The sequence below is a fragment of the Rhinatrema bivittatum genome, chromosome 3 (genome assembly GCF_901001135.1).
Source record: "Rhinatrema bivittatum chromosome 3, aRhiBiv1.1, whole genome shotgun sequence".
Classification (NCBI taxonomy): Eukaryota; Metazoa; Chordata; class Amphibia; order Gymnophiona; family Rhinatrematidae; genus Rhinatrema; species Rhinatrema bivittatum.
Window position 1 is genome coordinate 375286846 of NC_042617.1, and position 18989 is coordinate 375305834.

The 18989-nt window shown below is 49.9% G+C and overlaps 1 protein-coding gene across 1 annotated transcript in view; it reads left to right on the plus strand.

Moving 5' to 3' along the window:
- The window catches only part of ELOVL4 (ELOVL fatty acid elongase 4), a 94995-nt gene extending 92675 nt beyond the window's left edge, over positions 1–2320 (plus strand). Inside the window, exon 6 of the mRNA XM_029595557.1 lies at positions 544–2320. Coding sequence (XP_029451417.1) covers positions 544–822 — 279 coding nt within the window. The 3' untranslated portion in view covers positions 823–2320. The remainder of the gene's footprint in view (positions 1–543) is intronic.
- The last annotated feature ends 16669 nt before the right edge of the window (positions 2321–18989 follow it).

Consider the following 18989-nt stretch of genomic DNA (forward strand, 5'->3'; position numbering starts at 1 on the left):
GTGAATATGCATGAAATTAATTCGCATGATGAGTTTCCAATTTATGCAAATTTCTCATGCTTATTCATTGTGGAGTTTGTGAAAATTTAATTGATGATAAAGTCCCTAAGACATGTATGGGAAGTCCTGCTCTACATTGAGAAGTGGTCTGTGAATAAAAATAGAGGAAAAAAATCTTAGACAGCATTAGTAATGTAGGAAAAGTACTCAAGAAAAAGATTGTGTTTTAAACTTTACAGTATTTTGCTGAGAAGTTTTTATTTTGTGGTGATGACCCTGCATTGCCAAAATCACGAGTCCAAGGTAGTGCATGCAAATAGACCTAATGTATATTCATTGTGGCAATCGTGAAAACCCGAATGAGTTGAGACTGTCAAAGAACAAGTTTGGGGACCCCTGCACTAGCCGGCTCAGCATTCCTTTGTCTGCATCATTTCTGTTTTTATGTGACAATAACATTTTTTTGCTGAGAAGTGAGATAAATGTGGTCTTTGAAACTCAGTCACATGTTCTTACAAATACAGTCTATGTGTTCTTTTTCAGGTCCAGTTCCATGTTACAATTGGTCACACAGCCCTGTCTTTGTACATCGATTGCCCATTCCCAAAATGGATGCACTGGGCTCTGATCATTTATGCTATCACTTTCATTATACTCTTCGCAAACTTCTACTATCGGACATACAAGGAACCTAAAAGACCTGCCAAGACTGGAAAATTAGCAGTGAATGGGGTAATGGCAAATGGCTTGTGCAAACCAGAGAACAAACTGGTGCTAGAAAATGGAAGAAAAAAGAGGAAGGGGAAAGCAAAAAGGGAATAATTTAACAAGGCCTTGTAAATTGACAGCAATGAGGAACCCCTATTTTGGTGAAACACTGTAAAGTATCCAAAGGCTACTGATGATTTAGGACATACAGATCCTTCCATCATTGGTATCAAAGTTGTTCAAGCATTCTGAAAGCGCAAAAAACAAAAGCACATTTAAGTTGCTTTTTTATTATCATTTTAATTTTATTTATTTAAGATCTGGTGAGTTGTGTGTAAACGTTTTGATTGCTGATGTTATGAGAATATACAGGATCTTTGCAGTTATATCAGCAATCCAAAGGTTAAAATCATGAGTAATGGAATTTATTATATAAGAGGCAAGCTTTTCTGAATGATAAGCTAACTGTTAAATCATTTTAATTTGCTTTCTGTTGACAATTTATTTCAAAATATTGTTGTGCTCTCTCTGATCAAAGCATTCAACATTATTTTGACCATGTCATTTTAAAAGCTCAGTCATGTTTATTTGCTGTTGGAGTCAAGATGTTCTACGTTATGGTGGCCCTGACTTCATTTCATGTATTGTATGTGTATGTTCATTTTGTCTTCCAAAATGGTACAATATGTCTTGGATCAGCATCTAATCAGATAAGTGAATCCCAGGTATTGTATTCTTTTCTTGAATGGAAAGAGGACCGGAGGGAAAATCTGCTACCTTCATTGGTGGCCCCTGAACTTTTTCTTCTTCTTGTTTCTTGGAGAACACACACAGCACCCTCCCATAAATCTAGAGGTAATAGACTTAAAGGGGAGCTCTCACAGAATCTTGCATTGCTATTTTAGACCTTAAATGGCATATAAAATGGGTCTCAGTTTTTTTCCAGACCATGTCAGCATTTAGTTGATCTGTTTTGATCTAGTTTGATTGTCCTGAAATCGTAAGAACATAAGAATTGCCATGCTGGGCCAGACCAAGGTACACTGAGCCCAACATCCAATCCAGGATTGCAAGTACCTGATAGATCCGTTTAAGTAGATTTAATTCCTGTTACTCACGCCCAGCGATAGCAAAAGCTTTCTTTAGGTCTGCCTGTATAATAATGTGACTTTTCTTCCAGGAACTTGTCCAAACCTCTTTCAAACCCCACTATGCTAGTTGCCTTGATCATGTCCCCTGGCAACAGATTCCACAGCTTGATAGTGCACCGAGTGCAAAAGTATTTGCTTTTGGTAATCTCTACCTTTGAGAAATTCTTGTGCACAAGAAGCACTGTTTCACAAAAGATAGAAGCAATCATTCCTGTTACTAGCAGTAGGCTAGAAGAATCTTTTACAACATCATAGTAACTCCACACTGTGGGGGTGGATTGATTCATGCATCACATTCCTTTTGGCACTTTCTAATCAAAGTACCTGAAGAACAGGAGTCAGTGAAATAATTTATAAAACAATGTAAAAAACGTATAAAATGCTCTAAGTTCATCCTCGCCATTTTCTGTCTTAAAGACAAAGGGCATTTTGATGGGGTGAGAAGCTCTTTAAACTTAAAATATTCTGGAAAATTATTAAAATATCTTCTAGACCTAAAAGAGAGTGTATAGATTTTTATGTTTATGCTTTTATGGTTTGTGAGACCAGTCCTCAAATAACCTCTTGTGAGAAATACTTGGTTCATCCACTCTTCCCAGACTGGCTGCTACTCCTGCAACACTCTTGACCCTGATCTTTAAACTAATTTTCCTGCACTACCATGACTCCATTAGGCAGCCTGGATTTTTACTATTGTCAATTCATGTGCTCTACTATTAAGAAGAGACACTAAAATCACGTTACCATTATTATTAACAGTATATTTATGTATTATTACAAATAGTGCTGTACAATTTAACAATATTTATTAAGCTACAAATATATTTACAGTTGTATGGAAAAGTTTAGATACCCCTGGTGTGTTTCAAGGAATCTTTTAAGTGAACAGACGCTGACTCAATCTCTACCTCTATCTTTCAATGCCTTAGGATTAATTGTTTATTTCTTCAGTCCATATGGGACATTTCTAGATCAAGTCGCTGGTGTGTAGTGTGTACAATCAGTGAGAAATTTTATTCAGAGCTGATATTTTAACTGTAGTAGAACATGTTCAAAAAATTCTAATACATTTAAAAGATTGTATTAATGGGGCGAATGATTGAGTAGCCCGGGTTCTCCAACATAGACCATGTTAAGTCTTAAGGTAGGACTTAAAAGTTCCAAGCTTGCTGACATCCCTGTATCTAATTCTATTTTTTATTTGTATGCTCCTTAAAGTTTTCAGACTATCTCTGCATTTTGGTTGTGCACAAAATTAAACATGACATTTTTCTCCAATTTTAATGCAAAATTACAATTTATTTGCTAACTTTAACAGAATGAAAATAAAAAGATGAATAAGGCATATGTAAATATATGGATACCATTTCAGTCAGTACTATGTAACATTTCCTATGGCAGAAATAATAATTTATAAATGTTCCCTGTAGCCAGCTAAGTCTTTCTAGTCTTGTTTTTGCAATTTTTTTTCCCAGTTGTCCTTACAGAACTCTTCTAACTCACACATGTTCTTAGGACTATTTGTGTGCAATCCCCACAAATTTTCAATAACATTCAAGACTATGAAGGCTATTCCAAAGCCTTCATCTTTTTTCTTGTAAGTACTTCATGGCTGATTTTGAGGCATTTTTTCAGATTGTTATCTTGTTGAAATATCCAACCTCTTTTCACCTTCAGTTTCTTCACTGATTGTGGGACATTACCTTCTAAAATGTTTCAGGCTTATCAAGGTTTTAGTTCACAAACTTTACACATTGACTTTGTGATGGAGTTGTAAAAAAAGATTTGTTTCTGACAATCTCCCATGCTGAACATTGTTGTGTAAGCAATGGTGTACTGTGGACAACTATTCCAGTGTCAGCTAATATTTTCAGCAGGTCATTTGCAAGGATCTGTGGGTTCTGTTTTTTAGATCTGAGCAGTTTTTGGGCAATTCTATCATATTTTTCTTGGTCTTCCAGATCTTACCTTAACCTCAACAGTTCTGTGTAACTTCTATTCCTTAACAGTGTTTCTAACAGTTGAAGTTGCTAACTGGAAGCATTTGCAGATATTTTTTATAGCCTTTCCCTGCTTTGTAAGAGTGAATTATCTTCATTTTCAAATGCTCAGACAGCTGCTTTGAGGAGCCTATGGTTGTTGAAAGTAGTCCAGAACATCAGTCACAGCTTGAGAGGTTAGAGGAGTCAGCATATTTCTTCAACTGTGGAATTGCCTTCACAACATTGAAGAGCTAATGAGTCAATCAACTTTTTGGACCTTATTAACAGCTTAAAAAAAGAAGTAATGCATCAACTAGACAGGTATCCAAACTTTTCCAAATGCCATATTCACTTTTTTATGATTTTCAGTCTGTTAAAAATCAGTAAATAAATAGAAATTTTGCATTAGAAATTTCAGAAAGCTGTTATGTTTAACTTTGTAAACAAAAGTAAGCTCCCTGATGCAAAACCTATAAATGTAACTTAACACCACAACATATGCTACTATTACAAAATATTAAATTAAATTAAATTAAATTAAATTAAATATGTAACCTATTGTTGTAATGGGTATCTGGGCTTGGCAATGAGGGCTGTCCAGGAGGAAAGGAGCTTACTTGGAGGGGCAAGGTCGAGACCTGGTGGCAAGGTCAATAGGGTGGCAAGGGTTCAAAAATCTGGCCCTTTGTGATAAACAGCCTATTACCATAAAACACGCCCCTTTTCCTATTGCATCCGATATTTAGTGCATTTTGATAAATTCAGGCCTAAATCGGACAATTTAGTTGTAACATCTGTTGAATAAAGATATAGTTGGTTAACTGTCCTGGAAAGACTGGATTCAATAAGAGATTCAATCTTCCAAATGTCTTCCAGTGTTATATTCTCTGGTTCAGTACCTGGCTATGCCTCAGTAAAGCAAGGTATTTAAGGTTGAGGAGTAGGGGCTGGAATAGCTGAAGTTCTATTTTGGCCAAGCGACATTGAAGAAATTGATATTATAACGTCAAGTTCCTCTCCCGCAGAACCACCTACAATAGGACAAATTCGCTATAGATTCCCATTAATCCTCAGAAACTCCACTGAAAGGGACCACAAGATACCAGGGGACCATGAATGAGTTCTCTAATTATTCCATGTACAGATTGAGGTTTAGGTGGTGTAGAATACTCCTCCAAACTTAGAGTGACTTCTGCTACTGAAATATTCAGAGTTACCTGCCCGATACACAGCATAGAAATGGAGGGAGACGTTATTTTACCCTTTCTCTTCTTCCCCATTCTCTGGGAAAAAAACATCATAAGGGGTGTGCCCCTTTGGTGTGCAGCTTAGGTGTGCCACTTACTGCCACCTTGTGAGGATCCCCACGCCTCGATGGACCCAGCAGTGGGGTATTCAAACTGTTGCCAGCAGCAGACTGCTGCTCAGGAAGATCTCCATGGTCCCTGGTAAGGAAAGGGGGACTCTCCTGAAGGCACCTTTTTCACTTGTGTAAAGTGTGTTACATATTTAATTTAATTGTTTGTAACACTAGCATATTTTGGGCCAGATTTTAAAAACAGCGCGAGGGCTTAGATTTGTTTGCGCAACCCGGCGTGAACAAATCTATGCCCGATTTTATAAAATCCGGGGTCGGCGCACACAAGGGGGTGCACACTTGTGCACCTTGCGCGCGGTGAGCCCTAGGGGAGCCCAGATGGCTTTCCCCATTCCCTCCAAGGCCGCTCCGAAATCGGAGTGGCCTCGGAGGGAACTTTCCTTCCGCCCCTCCCCCACCTTCCCCTATCTAACCCGCCCCCCAACCCTAACTAAACTCCCCTCCTGACCTTTATCTCGAAAGATACGCATGCTTCTGGGCAGGTGTAACTTGCACGCGCCGGCTGGCTGCCGGCGCGCCACCCCTCAGAACGGCGGCTGTGCCGGAGGCCTCAGTCCCGCCCCTAGGCCGGCACCCAGCCCATGGCCCCGCTTCTGGAACACCCCTTTTTGCAAGCCCTGGGACGTACGCGCGTCCCGGGGCTTGCGCACGCTGCCGAGCCTTATGCAAAATAGGCTCGGCGGGCGCAGAGGCAGATTTTCTCAGGTTACGCGCGTATATTATGCGCATAGACTTTGAAAATCTGCCCCTTTGTGTTATGTTGGATTTATAGATTTTGCACCAGGAGACCTACTTTTGTTTATATTGATTTTTAGGCTTTCTGGTTTTTTCAGGTTTTGTCATTTTATATATATATATTTATTTATTTGTATGGTAGTACTATATTATGTTTAACTTTGTATCATGCAGAGGTTGTGTCAGCTTCTGTTCATATAGAGATTCAGTGAACCTTACAATTTAGCAGGGCTGCTAAACTTTTGAATACAGCGCTGCATATGGAGAGAATCAAATTGGGCCAGTCATTTTTTTTTTTAAATTTATATATTTATTGATTTAAAAAAAAATATTACAAAGTAAATACATATTCTTTAGAAATTTAACAAGAAATCTCTTCCAGACTTTTAACATCAACTATGATATAATCAATTGCAATTTGGATTCAACATCTTTTATAATGAGAAACAAAGGCTTATTACCTAATAGGGAGATTTTAAACTCAAACTTAACAGAAATATTCTGCATTGTAATTCCTGCGTTTACTCATTATTCACTGGATATGGGAGACATTGCTGCCAGTTTTCTTTGCTCTATAAATATTTTCAATTGGTCCAGAGAAAAAAAGATAAACGTATCTTGCTGTTTTTTAATCACACACTTACAGGGATAACGAAGTATAAAAGAATATCCCATATCTGTTACTTCCTGACGATGAGTCAGAAAGTTTTTTCTTTTCAATTGTGTGAGTGTGGATAAGTCAGGGAAAATTTTTACTACACCCTCATTGAATGAAATAGGATATTTTGTAAAATATACTTTCATCACTTTGTTTAGCTGCAGAAGATTCATAAATGAAACTAATAGAGTACCCCTGTCTATAATTTGATTATTTGTACTCTCTAAAAAGTTTGTCAGATTCCCTTGAAAGGGAGTCTCCTCTATATTCACATTGGGGTTTCTATTGGGGAGAAAATAACAAAAACTAATCTCAGGCAAATCATTTTCTGAAAGAGACAAAGTTTCTCTAAAGAATCTTTGTAAAGTTTCCATGGGAACTTCACCTGCTATACGAGGAAAATTCAACATTCTCAAATTTAATCGCTTCACATTATTCTCAAATATCTCGATTCGCCTGGAAAGAAACTCCCTGTCTTTGACGACGGCTACCTGGAATTCCACATTTTTCTTACCCATATCCTCTAAGATTTTAACTCTATCTTCTGTGGCTTTTAATTTATTCTGTATCTCTATTACTTCCTGTTTATTTTCCCTGGCATTAACATCCATTTTCTTCTCTAACCCTTTTAAATTTAAAGACATCGCTGCCATCATGTCCCACAATACCTCCAGTGTAACCACCGTGGGTCGTTCTAAAGTCTCTGGCAAGCTCATTCTATCAGCAGTTTGGACTTCTGTTCTTTGATCTGCTTTCCCCTCAACGCCTCCTTCACTAGGTGGCGTGGCATCAGTAGAATGAGACTGTTCCAGTGTTACTTCAGAAGCTCTCCACTCTGGTGGTAGTCCCAGATTTGGGCTCAGTGAAGCCTCCTCCATGGATTCTGATCCACCTCCCTTAGGGCCAGAATCAGCGGTTTCTTTGGCTACTGGATTTAATGCAGGATTTACCATAAAACGTACAATTTCCTGCTGTGTTAATGTCGGAAGCTGCAAGGGGGGATACACCCTTACCTTGCCCTTTCGTTTTGGAGGCATCTTATATAACTTTCGATTGCAGGTTGTTCGTTTCAGGTAACAATGCAGTCTATTAGCCTCTGTTGCGGTAGCTTCTCTTTATCAGGAAATAGTAACCTCTCGACCTCTCGCATCCGAACGAAGCCGAACAAAGCCGCGCGCCCCTTAGGAGCGCGCGGCTTGGTGGCGCGCCGGCGGCAGTGGCGCGCCTTAGGACGCTGGTCTTATAGCGTCCTCCAAGGGCTCCACCCTCCGGTGCAACAGGGAGCAGAGAGGTCCAAACAAGGAACAAAATGGCTCACCCGGGGCTGCCTCCAATAGGTAACTGCTGGGGGCCAGTCATTTTTATTAAATGATTGCATGCATTAATAGACAAAAAATACTATATATAAAAAAAAAGTAAAAATGAAAAACATTTTAAAGAATGGGAGAGGTATGCTGTCTAGGATAAAATATGCTATATATCAGCATATTTACAGACAACTGAGAGCCAAGATTTTAAGTGTCTGTTAGAATTGTTATAGTTTGAAATATGCCTACTTCAGACATAAAAAGAAAAAATTAGTTAGATGACTGTAATTATTTAAATCCCTAAATGGTTTTTGTTCTTATCTCCTCTCTATTCCTCTCTCTCTTTCTCACTCTCTCCATCAGCAAAGTCTCTGATTTGATCTGTACTTCAAAACCACAGCTTCAACAATCGTACTGTGCTTCTGTGTATTCTTGCTATATTCAATTTATCCTTCTCCACTGGGACTTTTTCTTAACTGTTTAAATCAGTTGCATTCTTTCTCTCTCTAGCTTCCATCTGATCTCCTTGCTTCTGCTTCTCTGTAAGATCCTGGAGTGAGATGTGTATGCCCAACTGCTGGAATTCTGTTATCCTCCTTCACTCTTCCTCCTTCTCAGTCTGCATTTCACCCATCCTTTTCTACTGAATCTTTTTTGCCCCACTTGCTAATCATGTTCTGACTTCTTTATATGGTGACGTGTCCTGTATCCTTATTTTCCTTGACTTGTTTGCTGAATTTAACACCCTAAGCCACAATTTTCTCAACAAATTATTGTCCCTGAGTGTTTTTGGTCTGGTTTGTAATTGATTTTCCCCTTATCTTATTGACTATCAAAATTCTAGTCAACAGCTCTCTGTATGGTCCCTCTTTACTAACAGTAGGTGCTGATCAAGGTTAATTACTAGGTCCATTCTTTTTCTCACTCTCCTTGGTATCTGTTCCTTCATCTCTGTTTATAAGTATTCAGTTTGGGGTAGATTTTCAAAGGGTTATGCGCGTAACCCCCGAAAACCTACCCCAAACCCCCCCTGCGCACGCCGAGCCTATCTTGCATAGGCTGCTGGCGTGCGCAAAGCCCCGGGACGCGCGTATGTCCCGGAGCTTTCCTGGGGGGCATGTCGGAGGCGTGTCGGGGGGGGGGGGGCATGTCGCGGCAGGCATGTCATCGGGGGCGTTCCGGGGGTGTGCCCGTGGCCTCAGGACCAGCCCCCGGACCGGACCATGGCGTGCCAGCGGCCGGCCCGGCGCAGTGAATATTAAAAATCTGCAGAGTAAAAACTAACCGGCTAGTATGCAGGCTCAATATCCAGCTAAAATTAACAGGGCAAAATTTATCTGGCTAGCTTTTGGCTTGCCATTTGAGTGACCAGGGTGGATTGGATAAATAAAGCCAGTTGAGCACTTCACGAGAGTCTTACCCACTGTGTTTGGAAACTCCAAAGCCTATCTGCTCTATTGTGCCTCTGATCTTTAGGTATCAACACATTCAGTCTAGGAGGGGGATTCCCTCCTGGAGTTCAGTACATGTTTCTCAAGAGTATGACCCTGTACTCATGTTAGAGAAGATGTCTGTTTTCCAATGCCAGGCCAGACGGCACAACAGTCAATGGATCACATAACTGAATTGGTAAAGAGTTTCTTTTACCTTGTTAACAGTCAGTAACAAGGAGGGCACTCTCCAGCCTCTTCTGTCAAGAATTTTGGATTTTTTCCCTCAAAGGGGAGTCCTTCTTTCCTGCATACTTCAGAAGCACCCAGCAGAAGTCCCAGTGATTTAGGCTAACCTATCTCAGTCAGGCAGGTCATCCTTTTCTGGGAAGTAGTCTAGCCAGCATTTTAAGCATGGGTCATGGGGCACCACCGATTGAAACATGCCCAGAATTATTTTACTACTACTACTTAACATTTTTATAGCACTACACGACATACACAGTGCTGTACTCCCCTCTGGATTCTTCTCTGAAGTGACTAAGGTCCTCGCCCAGATTGACTTCCTCTTCATCTGGGTCATAAGGGTCACCACTCTGTTCTGAAGAAGAGTCTACAGGGATTCCCTCAGACACCTTACCTGACTTTCCAGAGCATTCATCTCCACCAGAAGACCTCTTGTATTTCAGATTCCTAGACAATCTGGATACGGCACTGAGAGTCAATGTCTATAAAGACAGGGATCCCTACACTGAAGTCTTTGGACTCCTTTGGATTTTGGAAGCTTCTTCCTATCAAGCAGCAATCCCAATACATCAAATTCTGCAGGATTTATAAACAAGAATGTGGGATGATCCAACCTCCTCACCCCAGTAGACAGGAAATTGGACCTTAAAAACAAAGTTTAGCAGACTCCTGGGTTTGGTGTAGTCCAGCTGTGATAGATAGTCAAATTTGGTTTAAAATGGGCTAAAAAGAGTAGAATCTTTTCCAACACCCCCATTCTCCCAACTGCCCTAGACAAAGACCCCAGGATGTTTGATAGTTTTGGGAAGAAAGGCTTCCAAAGTTTGATGCTCAATGCCCACATTGTAGCACATCGTCTCTACATAATGCAATATTCAAATGGCTGCATCATCAAGGCCTGCACAGTTGGCGCTGAGAGCCCATCGGGTAAGGCCTTCTAAAATACTCCTACCTCCGTCTCCCCTCGCCAACCACGAGGCGCCCAGCACCGCGCGGCCGTTCCAGGATGCCCGCTCCACCTCTTCTTCTTCAGCCGGCAGTGCCCTGCAGCCAATCCGGACCAGGGCTCAACGGTGACGACACAAACCATAGACTCACTGGGTTTTTAAAGTCCAGGCTCCTTCCCGGCAAGATCCTCTTCCCCACGGACCCGACAGATGGCAGGAGAGTTGAGAGTAGGCCTGCACAGTCGAAGCTGAGAGCCCGTCGGGGTAAGGCCTTCTAAAATACTCCTACCTCCGACGTCTCCCCTCACCAACCACGAGGCACTCAGAACCGCGTGGCCGCTCCAGAACGCCCGCTCCGCCTCTTCTTCTTCGGCCGGCAGAGCCCTGCAGCCAAACTGGGCCAGGGCACAACGGTGACGACACAAAACAGTGACTCACTGGGTTTTAAAGCCCAGGCTCCTTCCCGGCGAGATCCTCTTCCCCACGGACCCGACGGACGGCAGGAGAGTTGAGAGTAGGCCTGCATATTCGGCGCTCAGAGCCCATCGGGGTAAGGCCTTCTAAAATACTCCTACCTCCGTCTCCCCTCGCCAACCACGAGGCGCCCAGCACCGCGCGGCCATTCCACGATGCCCGCTCCGCCTCTTCTTCTTCAGCCGGCAGAGCCCTGCAGCCAATCTGGACCAGGGCTCAACGGTGACGACACAAACCATAGACTCACTGGGATTTAAAGTCCAGGCTCCTTCCCGGCGAGATCCTCTTCCCCACGGACCCGACGGACTGCAGGAGAGTTGAGAGTAGGCCTGCATATTCGGCGCTGAGAGCCCATCGGGGGAAGGCCTTCTTAAATACTCCTACCTCCGACGTATCCCCTCGCCAACCACGAGGCGCCCAGCACCGCGCGGACACTCCAGGACGCCTGCTTTGCCTCTTGTTCTTCAGCCGGCAGAGTCCTGCAGCCAATCCGGGCCAGGGCGCGCCCGGTGACGACACAAACCAGCGACTCACTGGGCTTTAAAACCCAGGCTCCTTCCCGGCGAGATCTTCTTCCCCGCGGACCCGACGGATGGCAGGAGATGTGAGAGTAGGCCTGTACAGTCTGCGCTGAGAGCCCATCGGGGTAAGGCCTTCTGAAATACTCCTACCTCGGACGTATTCCCCTCGCCAACCACGAGGTGCCCCAGCACATCGCGGCCGCTACCAGGACGCCCGTCCGCCTCTTCTTCTTCGGCCGGCAGAGCCCTGCAGCCAATCTGGGCCAGGGCGTGCCGGTGACGACACAAACCAGCGACTCACTGTGTTTTAAAGCCCAGACTCCTTCCCGGCGAGATCCTCTTCCCCACGGACCCGACGGACGGCAGGAGAGTTGAGAGTAGGCCTGCATATTCGGCGCTGAGAGCCCATCGGGGTAAGGCCTTCTGAAATACTCCTACCTCCGACGTCTCCCCTCGCCAACCACGAGGCGCCCAGCACCGCGTGGACACTCCAGGACGCCCGCTCCGCCTCTTGTTCTTCAGCCGGCAGAGCCCTGCAGCCAATCCGGGCCAGGGTACGCCGGTGACGACACAAACCAGCGACTCACTGGGCTTTTAAAACCCAGGCTCCTTCCCGGCGAGATCCTCTTCCCCACGGCCCCTACGGAGGGCAGGAGAGTTGAGAGTAGGCCTGCATATTCGGCGCTGAGAGCCCATCGGGGTAAGGCCTTCTGAAATACTCCTACCTCCGACGTCTCCCCTCACCAACCACGAGGCACCCAGCACCGCGCGGCCGCTCCAGGACGCCCGCGCCGCCTCTTCTTCTTCGGCCGGCAGAGCCCTGCAGCCAATCTGGGCCAGGGCACAACGGTGACGACACAAACCAGTGACTCACTGTGTTTTAAAGCCCAGGCTCCTTCCCGGCGAGATCCTCTTCCCCACTGACCCGACGGACGGCAGGAGATTTGAGAGTAGGCCTATACATTCGGCGCTGAGAGCCCATCGGGGTAAGGCCTTCTGAAATACTCCTACCTCCGACGTCTTCCCTCGCCAACCATGAGGTGCCCAGCACCGCGCGGCCGCTCCAGGACGCCCGCTCCGCCTCTTCTTCTTCGGCCGGCAGAGCCCTGCAGCCAATCTGGGCCAGGGCACAACGGTGACGACACAAACCAGTGACTCACTGGGTTTTAAAGCCCAGGCTCCTTCCCGGCGAGATCCTCTTCCCCACTGACCCGACGGACGGCAGGAGATTTGAGAGTAGGCCTATATATTCGGCGCTGAGAGCCCATCGGGGTAAGGCCTTTCTGAAATACTCCTACCTCCGACGTCTTCCCTCGCCCACCACGAGGCGCCCAGTACCGCGCGGCCGCTCCAAGATGCCCGCTCCGCCTCTTCTTCGGCCGGCAGAGGCCTGCAGCCAATCTGGGCCAGGGCACAACGGTGACGACACAAACCAGCGACTCACTGGGTTTTAAAGCCCAGGCTCCTTCCCGGCGAGATCCTCTTCCCAATGACCCGACGGACGGCAGCAGATTTGAGAGTAGGCCTGTACATTCGGCGCTGAGAGCCCATCGGGGTAAGGCCTTCTGAAATACTCCTACCTCCGACATATCCCTTCGCCAACCACAAGGCAACCAGCACCGCGCGGCCGAACCAGGACGCCCGCTCCGCCTCTTCTTCTTCGGCCGGCACAGCCCTGCAGGTAATCCGGACTAAGGCACGCTGGTGACGACACAAACCAGCGACTCACTGGGTTTTTAAAGCCCAGGCTCTTTCCCGGCGAGATCCTATTCCCCACGGACCCGACGGATGGCAGGAGATTTGAGAGTAGGCCTGTACAGTCGTCGCTTAGAGCCTATCGGGGTAAGGCCCTCTGAAATACTCCTACCTCCGACGTATCCCCTCGCCAACCACGAGGTGCCCAGCACATCGCGGCCGTCCCAGGACGCCCGTTCCGCCTCTTCTTCTTCAGGCGGCAGAGCCCTGCAGCCAATCTGGGCCAGGGCGCAACGGTGACGACACAAACCAGCCACTCACTGGATTTTAAAGCCCAGGCTCCTTCCTGGCGAGATCCTCTTCCCCACGGACCCGACGGACGGCAGGAGAGTTGAGAGTAGGCCTGCATATTCGGCGCTCAGAGCCCATCGGGGTAAGGCCTTCTAAAATACTCCTACCTCCGTCTCCCCTCGCCAACCACGAGGTGCCCAGCACCGCGCGGCCGTTCCAGGATGCCCGCTTCGCCTCTTCTTCTTCAGCCGGCAGAGCCCTGCAGCCAATCTGGGCCAGGGCACAACGGTGACGACACAAACCAGTGACTCACTGCGTTCTAAAGCCCAGGCTCCTTCCCGGCGAGATCCTCTTCCCCACTGACACGACGGACGGCAGGAGATTTGAGAGTAGGCCTATACATTCGGGGCTGAGAGCCCTTCGGGGTAAGGCCTTCTGAAATACTCCTACCTCCGACGTCTTCCCTCGCCAACCACGAGGTGCCCAGCACCGCGCGGCCGCTCCAGGACGCCCGCTCCGCCTCTTCTTCTTCGGCCGGCAGAGCCCTGCAGCCAATCTGGGCCAGGGCACAACGGTGACGACACAAACCAGTGACTCACTGGGTTTTAAAGCCCAGGCTCCTTCCCGGCGAGTTCCTCTTCCCCACTGACCCGACGGACGGCAGGAGATTTGAGAGTAGGCCTATACATTCGGCGCTGAGAGCCCATCGGGGTAAGACCTTCTGAAATAATCCTACCTCCGACGTATCCCTTCGCCAACCACAAGGCAAACAGCACCGCGCGGCCGCATCAGGACGCCCGCTCCGCCTCTTGTTCTTCGGCCGGCACAGCCCTGCAGCCAATCTGGGCCAGGGCGCAACGGTGACGACACAAACCAGCCACTCACTGGATTTTAAAGCCCAGGCTCCTTCCCGGCGAGATCCTCTTCCCCATGGACCCGACGGACGGCAGGAGAGTTGAGAGTAGGCCTGCATATTCGGCGCTGAGAGCCCATCGGGGGAAGGCCTTCTGAAATACTCCTACCTCCGACGTATCCCCTCGCCAACCACGAGGCGCCCAGCACCGCGTGGACACTCCAGGACGCCTGCTCCGCCTCTTGTTCTTCAGCCGGCAGAGTCCTGCAGCCAATCCGGGCCAGGGCGCGCAAGTGACGACACAAACCAGCGACTCACTGGGCTTTAAAAACCCAGGCTCCTTCCCAGCGAGATCCTCTTCCCCACGGCCCCTACGGAGGGCAGGAGAGTTGAGAGTAGGCCTGCATATTCGGCGCTGAGAGCCCATCGGGGTAAGGCCTTCTGAAATACTCCTACCTCCGACGTTTCCCCTCGCCAACCACGAGGCGCCCAGCACCGCGTGGACACTCCAGGACGCCTGCTCCGCCTCTTGTTCTTCAGCCGGCAGAGCCCTGCAGCCAATCCAGGCCAGGGCATGCCGGTGACGACACAAACCAGCGACTCACTGGGTTTTAAAGCCCAGGCTCCTTCCCGGCGAGATCCTCTTCCCCACGGACCCGACAGACGGCAGGCGAGTTGAGAGTAGGCCTGCATATTCGGGGCTGAGAGCCCATCGGGGTAAGGCCTTCTGAAATACTCCTACCTCCGACGTATCCCCTCGCCAACCACGAGGCGCCCAGCACCGCGCGGACACTCCAGGACGCCTGCTCCGCCTCTTGTTCTTCAGCCGGCAGAGTCCTGCAGCCAATCCGGGCCAGGGCGCGCCGGTGACAACACAAACCAGTGACTCACTGGGCTTTAAAAACCCAGGCTCCTTCCCGGCGAGATCCTCTTCCCCGCGGACCCGACGGATGGCAGGAGATGTGAGAGTAGGCCTGTACAGTCTGCGCTGAGAGCCCATCGGGGTAAGGCCTTCTGAAATACTCCCACCTCGGACGTTTCCGCTCACCAACCATGAGGCACCCAGCACCGTGCGGCCGCTCCAGGACGCCCGCTCCGCCTCTTCTTCTTCGGCCGGCAGAGCCCTGCAGCCAATCTGGGCCAGGGCGTGCCGGTGACGACACAAACCAGCGACTCACTGGGTTTTAAAGTCCAGGCTCCTTCCCGGCAAGATCCTCTTCCCCACGGACCCGACGGATAGCAGGCGAGTTGAGAGTAGGCCTGCACATTCGGCGCTGAGAGCTCATCGGGGTAAGGCCTTCTAAAATACTCCTACCTCCGACGTCTCCCCTCACCAACCACGAGGCGCCCAGTACCGCGCGGCCGCTCCAGGACGCCCGCGCCGCCTCTTCTTCTTCGGCCGGCAGAGCCCTGCAGCCAATCTGGGCCAGGGCACAACGGTGACGACACAAACCAGTGACTCACTGTGTTTTAAAGCCCAGGCTCCTTCCCGGCGAGATCCTCTTCCCCACTGACCCGACGGACGGCAGGAGATTTGAGAGTAGGCCTATACATTCGGCGCTGAGAGCCCATCGGGGTAAGGCCTTCTGAAATACTCCTACCTCCGACGTCTTCCCTCGCCAACCATGAGGTGCCCAGCACCGCGCGGCCGCTCCAGGACGCCCGCTCCGCCTCTTCTTCTTCGGCCGGCAGAGCCCTGCAGCCAATCTGGGCCAGGGCACAACGGTGACGACACAAACCAGTGACTCACTGGGTTTTAAAGCCCAGGCTCCTTCCCGGCGAGATCCTCTTCCCCACTGACCCGACGGACGGCAGGAGATTTGAGAGTAGGCCTATACATTCGGCGCTGAGAGCCCATCGGGGTAAGGCCTTCTGAAATACTCCTACCTCCGACATATCCCTTCGCCAACCACAAGGCAACCAGCACCGCGCGGCCGAACCAGGACGCCCGCTCCGCCTCTTCTTCTTCGGCCGGCACAGCCCTGCAGGTAATCCGGGCTAAGGCACGCTGGTGACGACACAAACCAGCGACTCACTGGGTTTTTAAAGCCCAGGCTCTTTCCCGGCGAGATCCTATTCCCCACGGACCCGACGGATGGCAGGAGATTTGAGAGTAGGCCTGTACAGTCGTCGCTTAGAGCCTATCGGGGTAAGGCCCTCTGAAATACTCCTACCTCCGACGTATCCCCTCGCCAACCACGAGGTGCCCAGCACATCGCGGCCGTACCAGGACGCCCGTTCCGCCTCTTCTTCTTCGGCCGGCAGAGCCCTGCAGCCAATCTGGGCCAGGGCGCAACGGTGACGACACAAACCAGCCACTCACTGGATTTTAAAGCCCAGGCTCCTTCCTGGCGAGATCCTCTTCCCCACGGACCCGACGGACGGCAGGAGAGTTGAGAGTAGGCCTGCATATTCGGCGCTCAGAGCCCATCGGGGTAAGGCCTTCTAAAATACTCCTACCTCCGTCTCCCCTCGCCAACCACGAGGCGCCCAGCACCGCGCGGCCATTCCAGGATGCCCGCTTCGCCTCTTCTTCTTCAGCCGGCAGAGCCCTGCAGCCAATCTGGACCAGGGCTCAACGGTGACGACACAAACCATAGACTCACTGGGTTTTAAAGTCCAGGCTCCTTCCCGGCGAGATCCTCTTCCCCACGGACCCGACGGACGGCAGGAGAGTTGAGAGTAGGCCTGCATATTCGGCGCTGAGAGCCCATCGGGGGAAGGCCTTCTGAAATACTCCTACCTCCGACGTATCCCCTCGCCAACCACGAGGCGCCCAGCACCGCGCGGAAACTCCAGGACGCCTGCTCCGCCTCTTGTTCTTCAGCCGGCAGAGTCCTGCAGCCAATCCAGGCCAGGGCGCGCCGGTGACGACACAAACCAGCGACTCACTGGGCTTTAAAAACCCAGGCTCCTTGCCGGCGAGATCCTCTTCCCCGCGGACCCGACGGATGGCAGGAGATGTGAGAGTAGGCCTGTACAGTCTGCGCTGAGAGCCCATCGGGGTAAGGCCTTCTGAAATACTCCCACCTCAGACGTTTCCCCTCACCAACCACGAGGCACACAGCACCGTGCGGCCGCTCCAGGACGCCCGCTCCGCCTCTTCTTCTTCGGCCGGCAGAGCCCTGCAGCCAATCTGGGCCAGGGCGTGCCGGTGACGACACAAACCAGCGACTCACTGTGTTTTAAAGCCCAGACTCATTCCCGGCGAGATCCTCTTCCCCACGGCCCCTACGGAGGGCAGGAGAGTTGAGAGTAGGCCTGCATATTTGGCGCTGAGAGCCCATCGGGGGAAGGCCTTCTGAAATACTCCTACCTCCGACGTATCCCCTCGCCAACCACGAGGCACCCAGCACCGCGCGGCCGCTCCAGGACGCCCGCTCCGCCTCTTCTTCTTCGGCCGGCAGAGCCCTGCAGCCAATCTGGGCCAGGGCACAACGGTGACGACACAAACCAGTGACTCACTGGGTTTTAAAGCCCAGGCTCCTTCCCGGCGAGATCCTCTTCCCCACTGACCCGACGGACGGCAGGAGATTTGAGAGTAGGCCTATACATTCGGCGCTGAGAGCCCATCGGGGTAAGGCCTTCTGAAATACTCCTACCTCCGACGTCTTCCCTCGCCAACCACGAGGCGCCCAGCACCGCGCGGCCGCTCCAGGATGCCCGCTCCGCCTCTTCTTCTTCGGCCGGCAGAGCCCTGCAGCCAATCTGGGCCAGGGCGCAACGGTGACGACACAAACCAGCGACTCACTGGATTTTAAAGCCCAGGCTCCTTCCCGGCGAGATCCTCTTCCCCACGGCCCCTACGGAGGGCAGGAGAGTTGAGAGTAGGCCTGCATATTCGGCGCTGAGAGCCCATCGGGGTAAGGCCTTCTGAAATACTCCTACCTCCGTCGTATCCCCTCGCCAACCACGAGGCGCCCAGCACTGCGCGGCCGCTCCAGGACGCCCGCTCCGCCTCTTCTTCGGCCGGCAGAGCCCTGCAGCCAATCCGGGCCAGGGCGCGCCGGTGACGACACAAACCAGCGACTCACTGGGTTTTTAAAGCCCAGGCTCCTTCCCGGCAAGATCCTCTTCCCCACGGACCCGACGGATGGCAGGAGAATTGAGAGTAGGCCTGCACAGTCGAAGCTGAGAGCCCGTCGGGGTAAGGCCTTCTAAAATACTCCTACCTCTTACGTCTCCTCTCACCAACCACGAGGCACCCAGCACCGCACGCCCGCTCCGCCTCTTCTTCTTCGGCCGGCAGAGCCCTGCAGCCAATCTGGACCAGGGCACAACGGTGACGACACAAACCAGTGACTCACTGGGTTTTAAAGCCCAGGCTCCTTCCTGGCGAGATCCTCTTCCCCACTGACCCGTCGGACGGCAGGAGATTTGAGAGTAGGCCTATACATTCGGCGCTGAGAGCCCATCGGGGTAAGGCCTTCTAAAATACTCCTACCTCCGACGTCTCCCCTTGCCAACCACGAGGCGCCCAGCACTGCGCGGCCGCTCGGATGCCCGCTCCGCCTCTTCTTCGGCAGTCAGAGCCCTGCAGCCAATCTGGGCCAGGGCGCAACGGTGACGACACAAAGCAGCGACTCACTGGATTTTAAAGCCCAGGCTCCTTC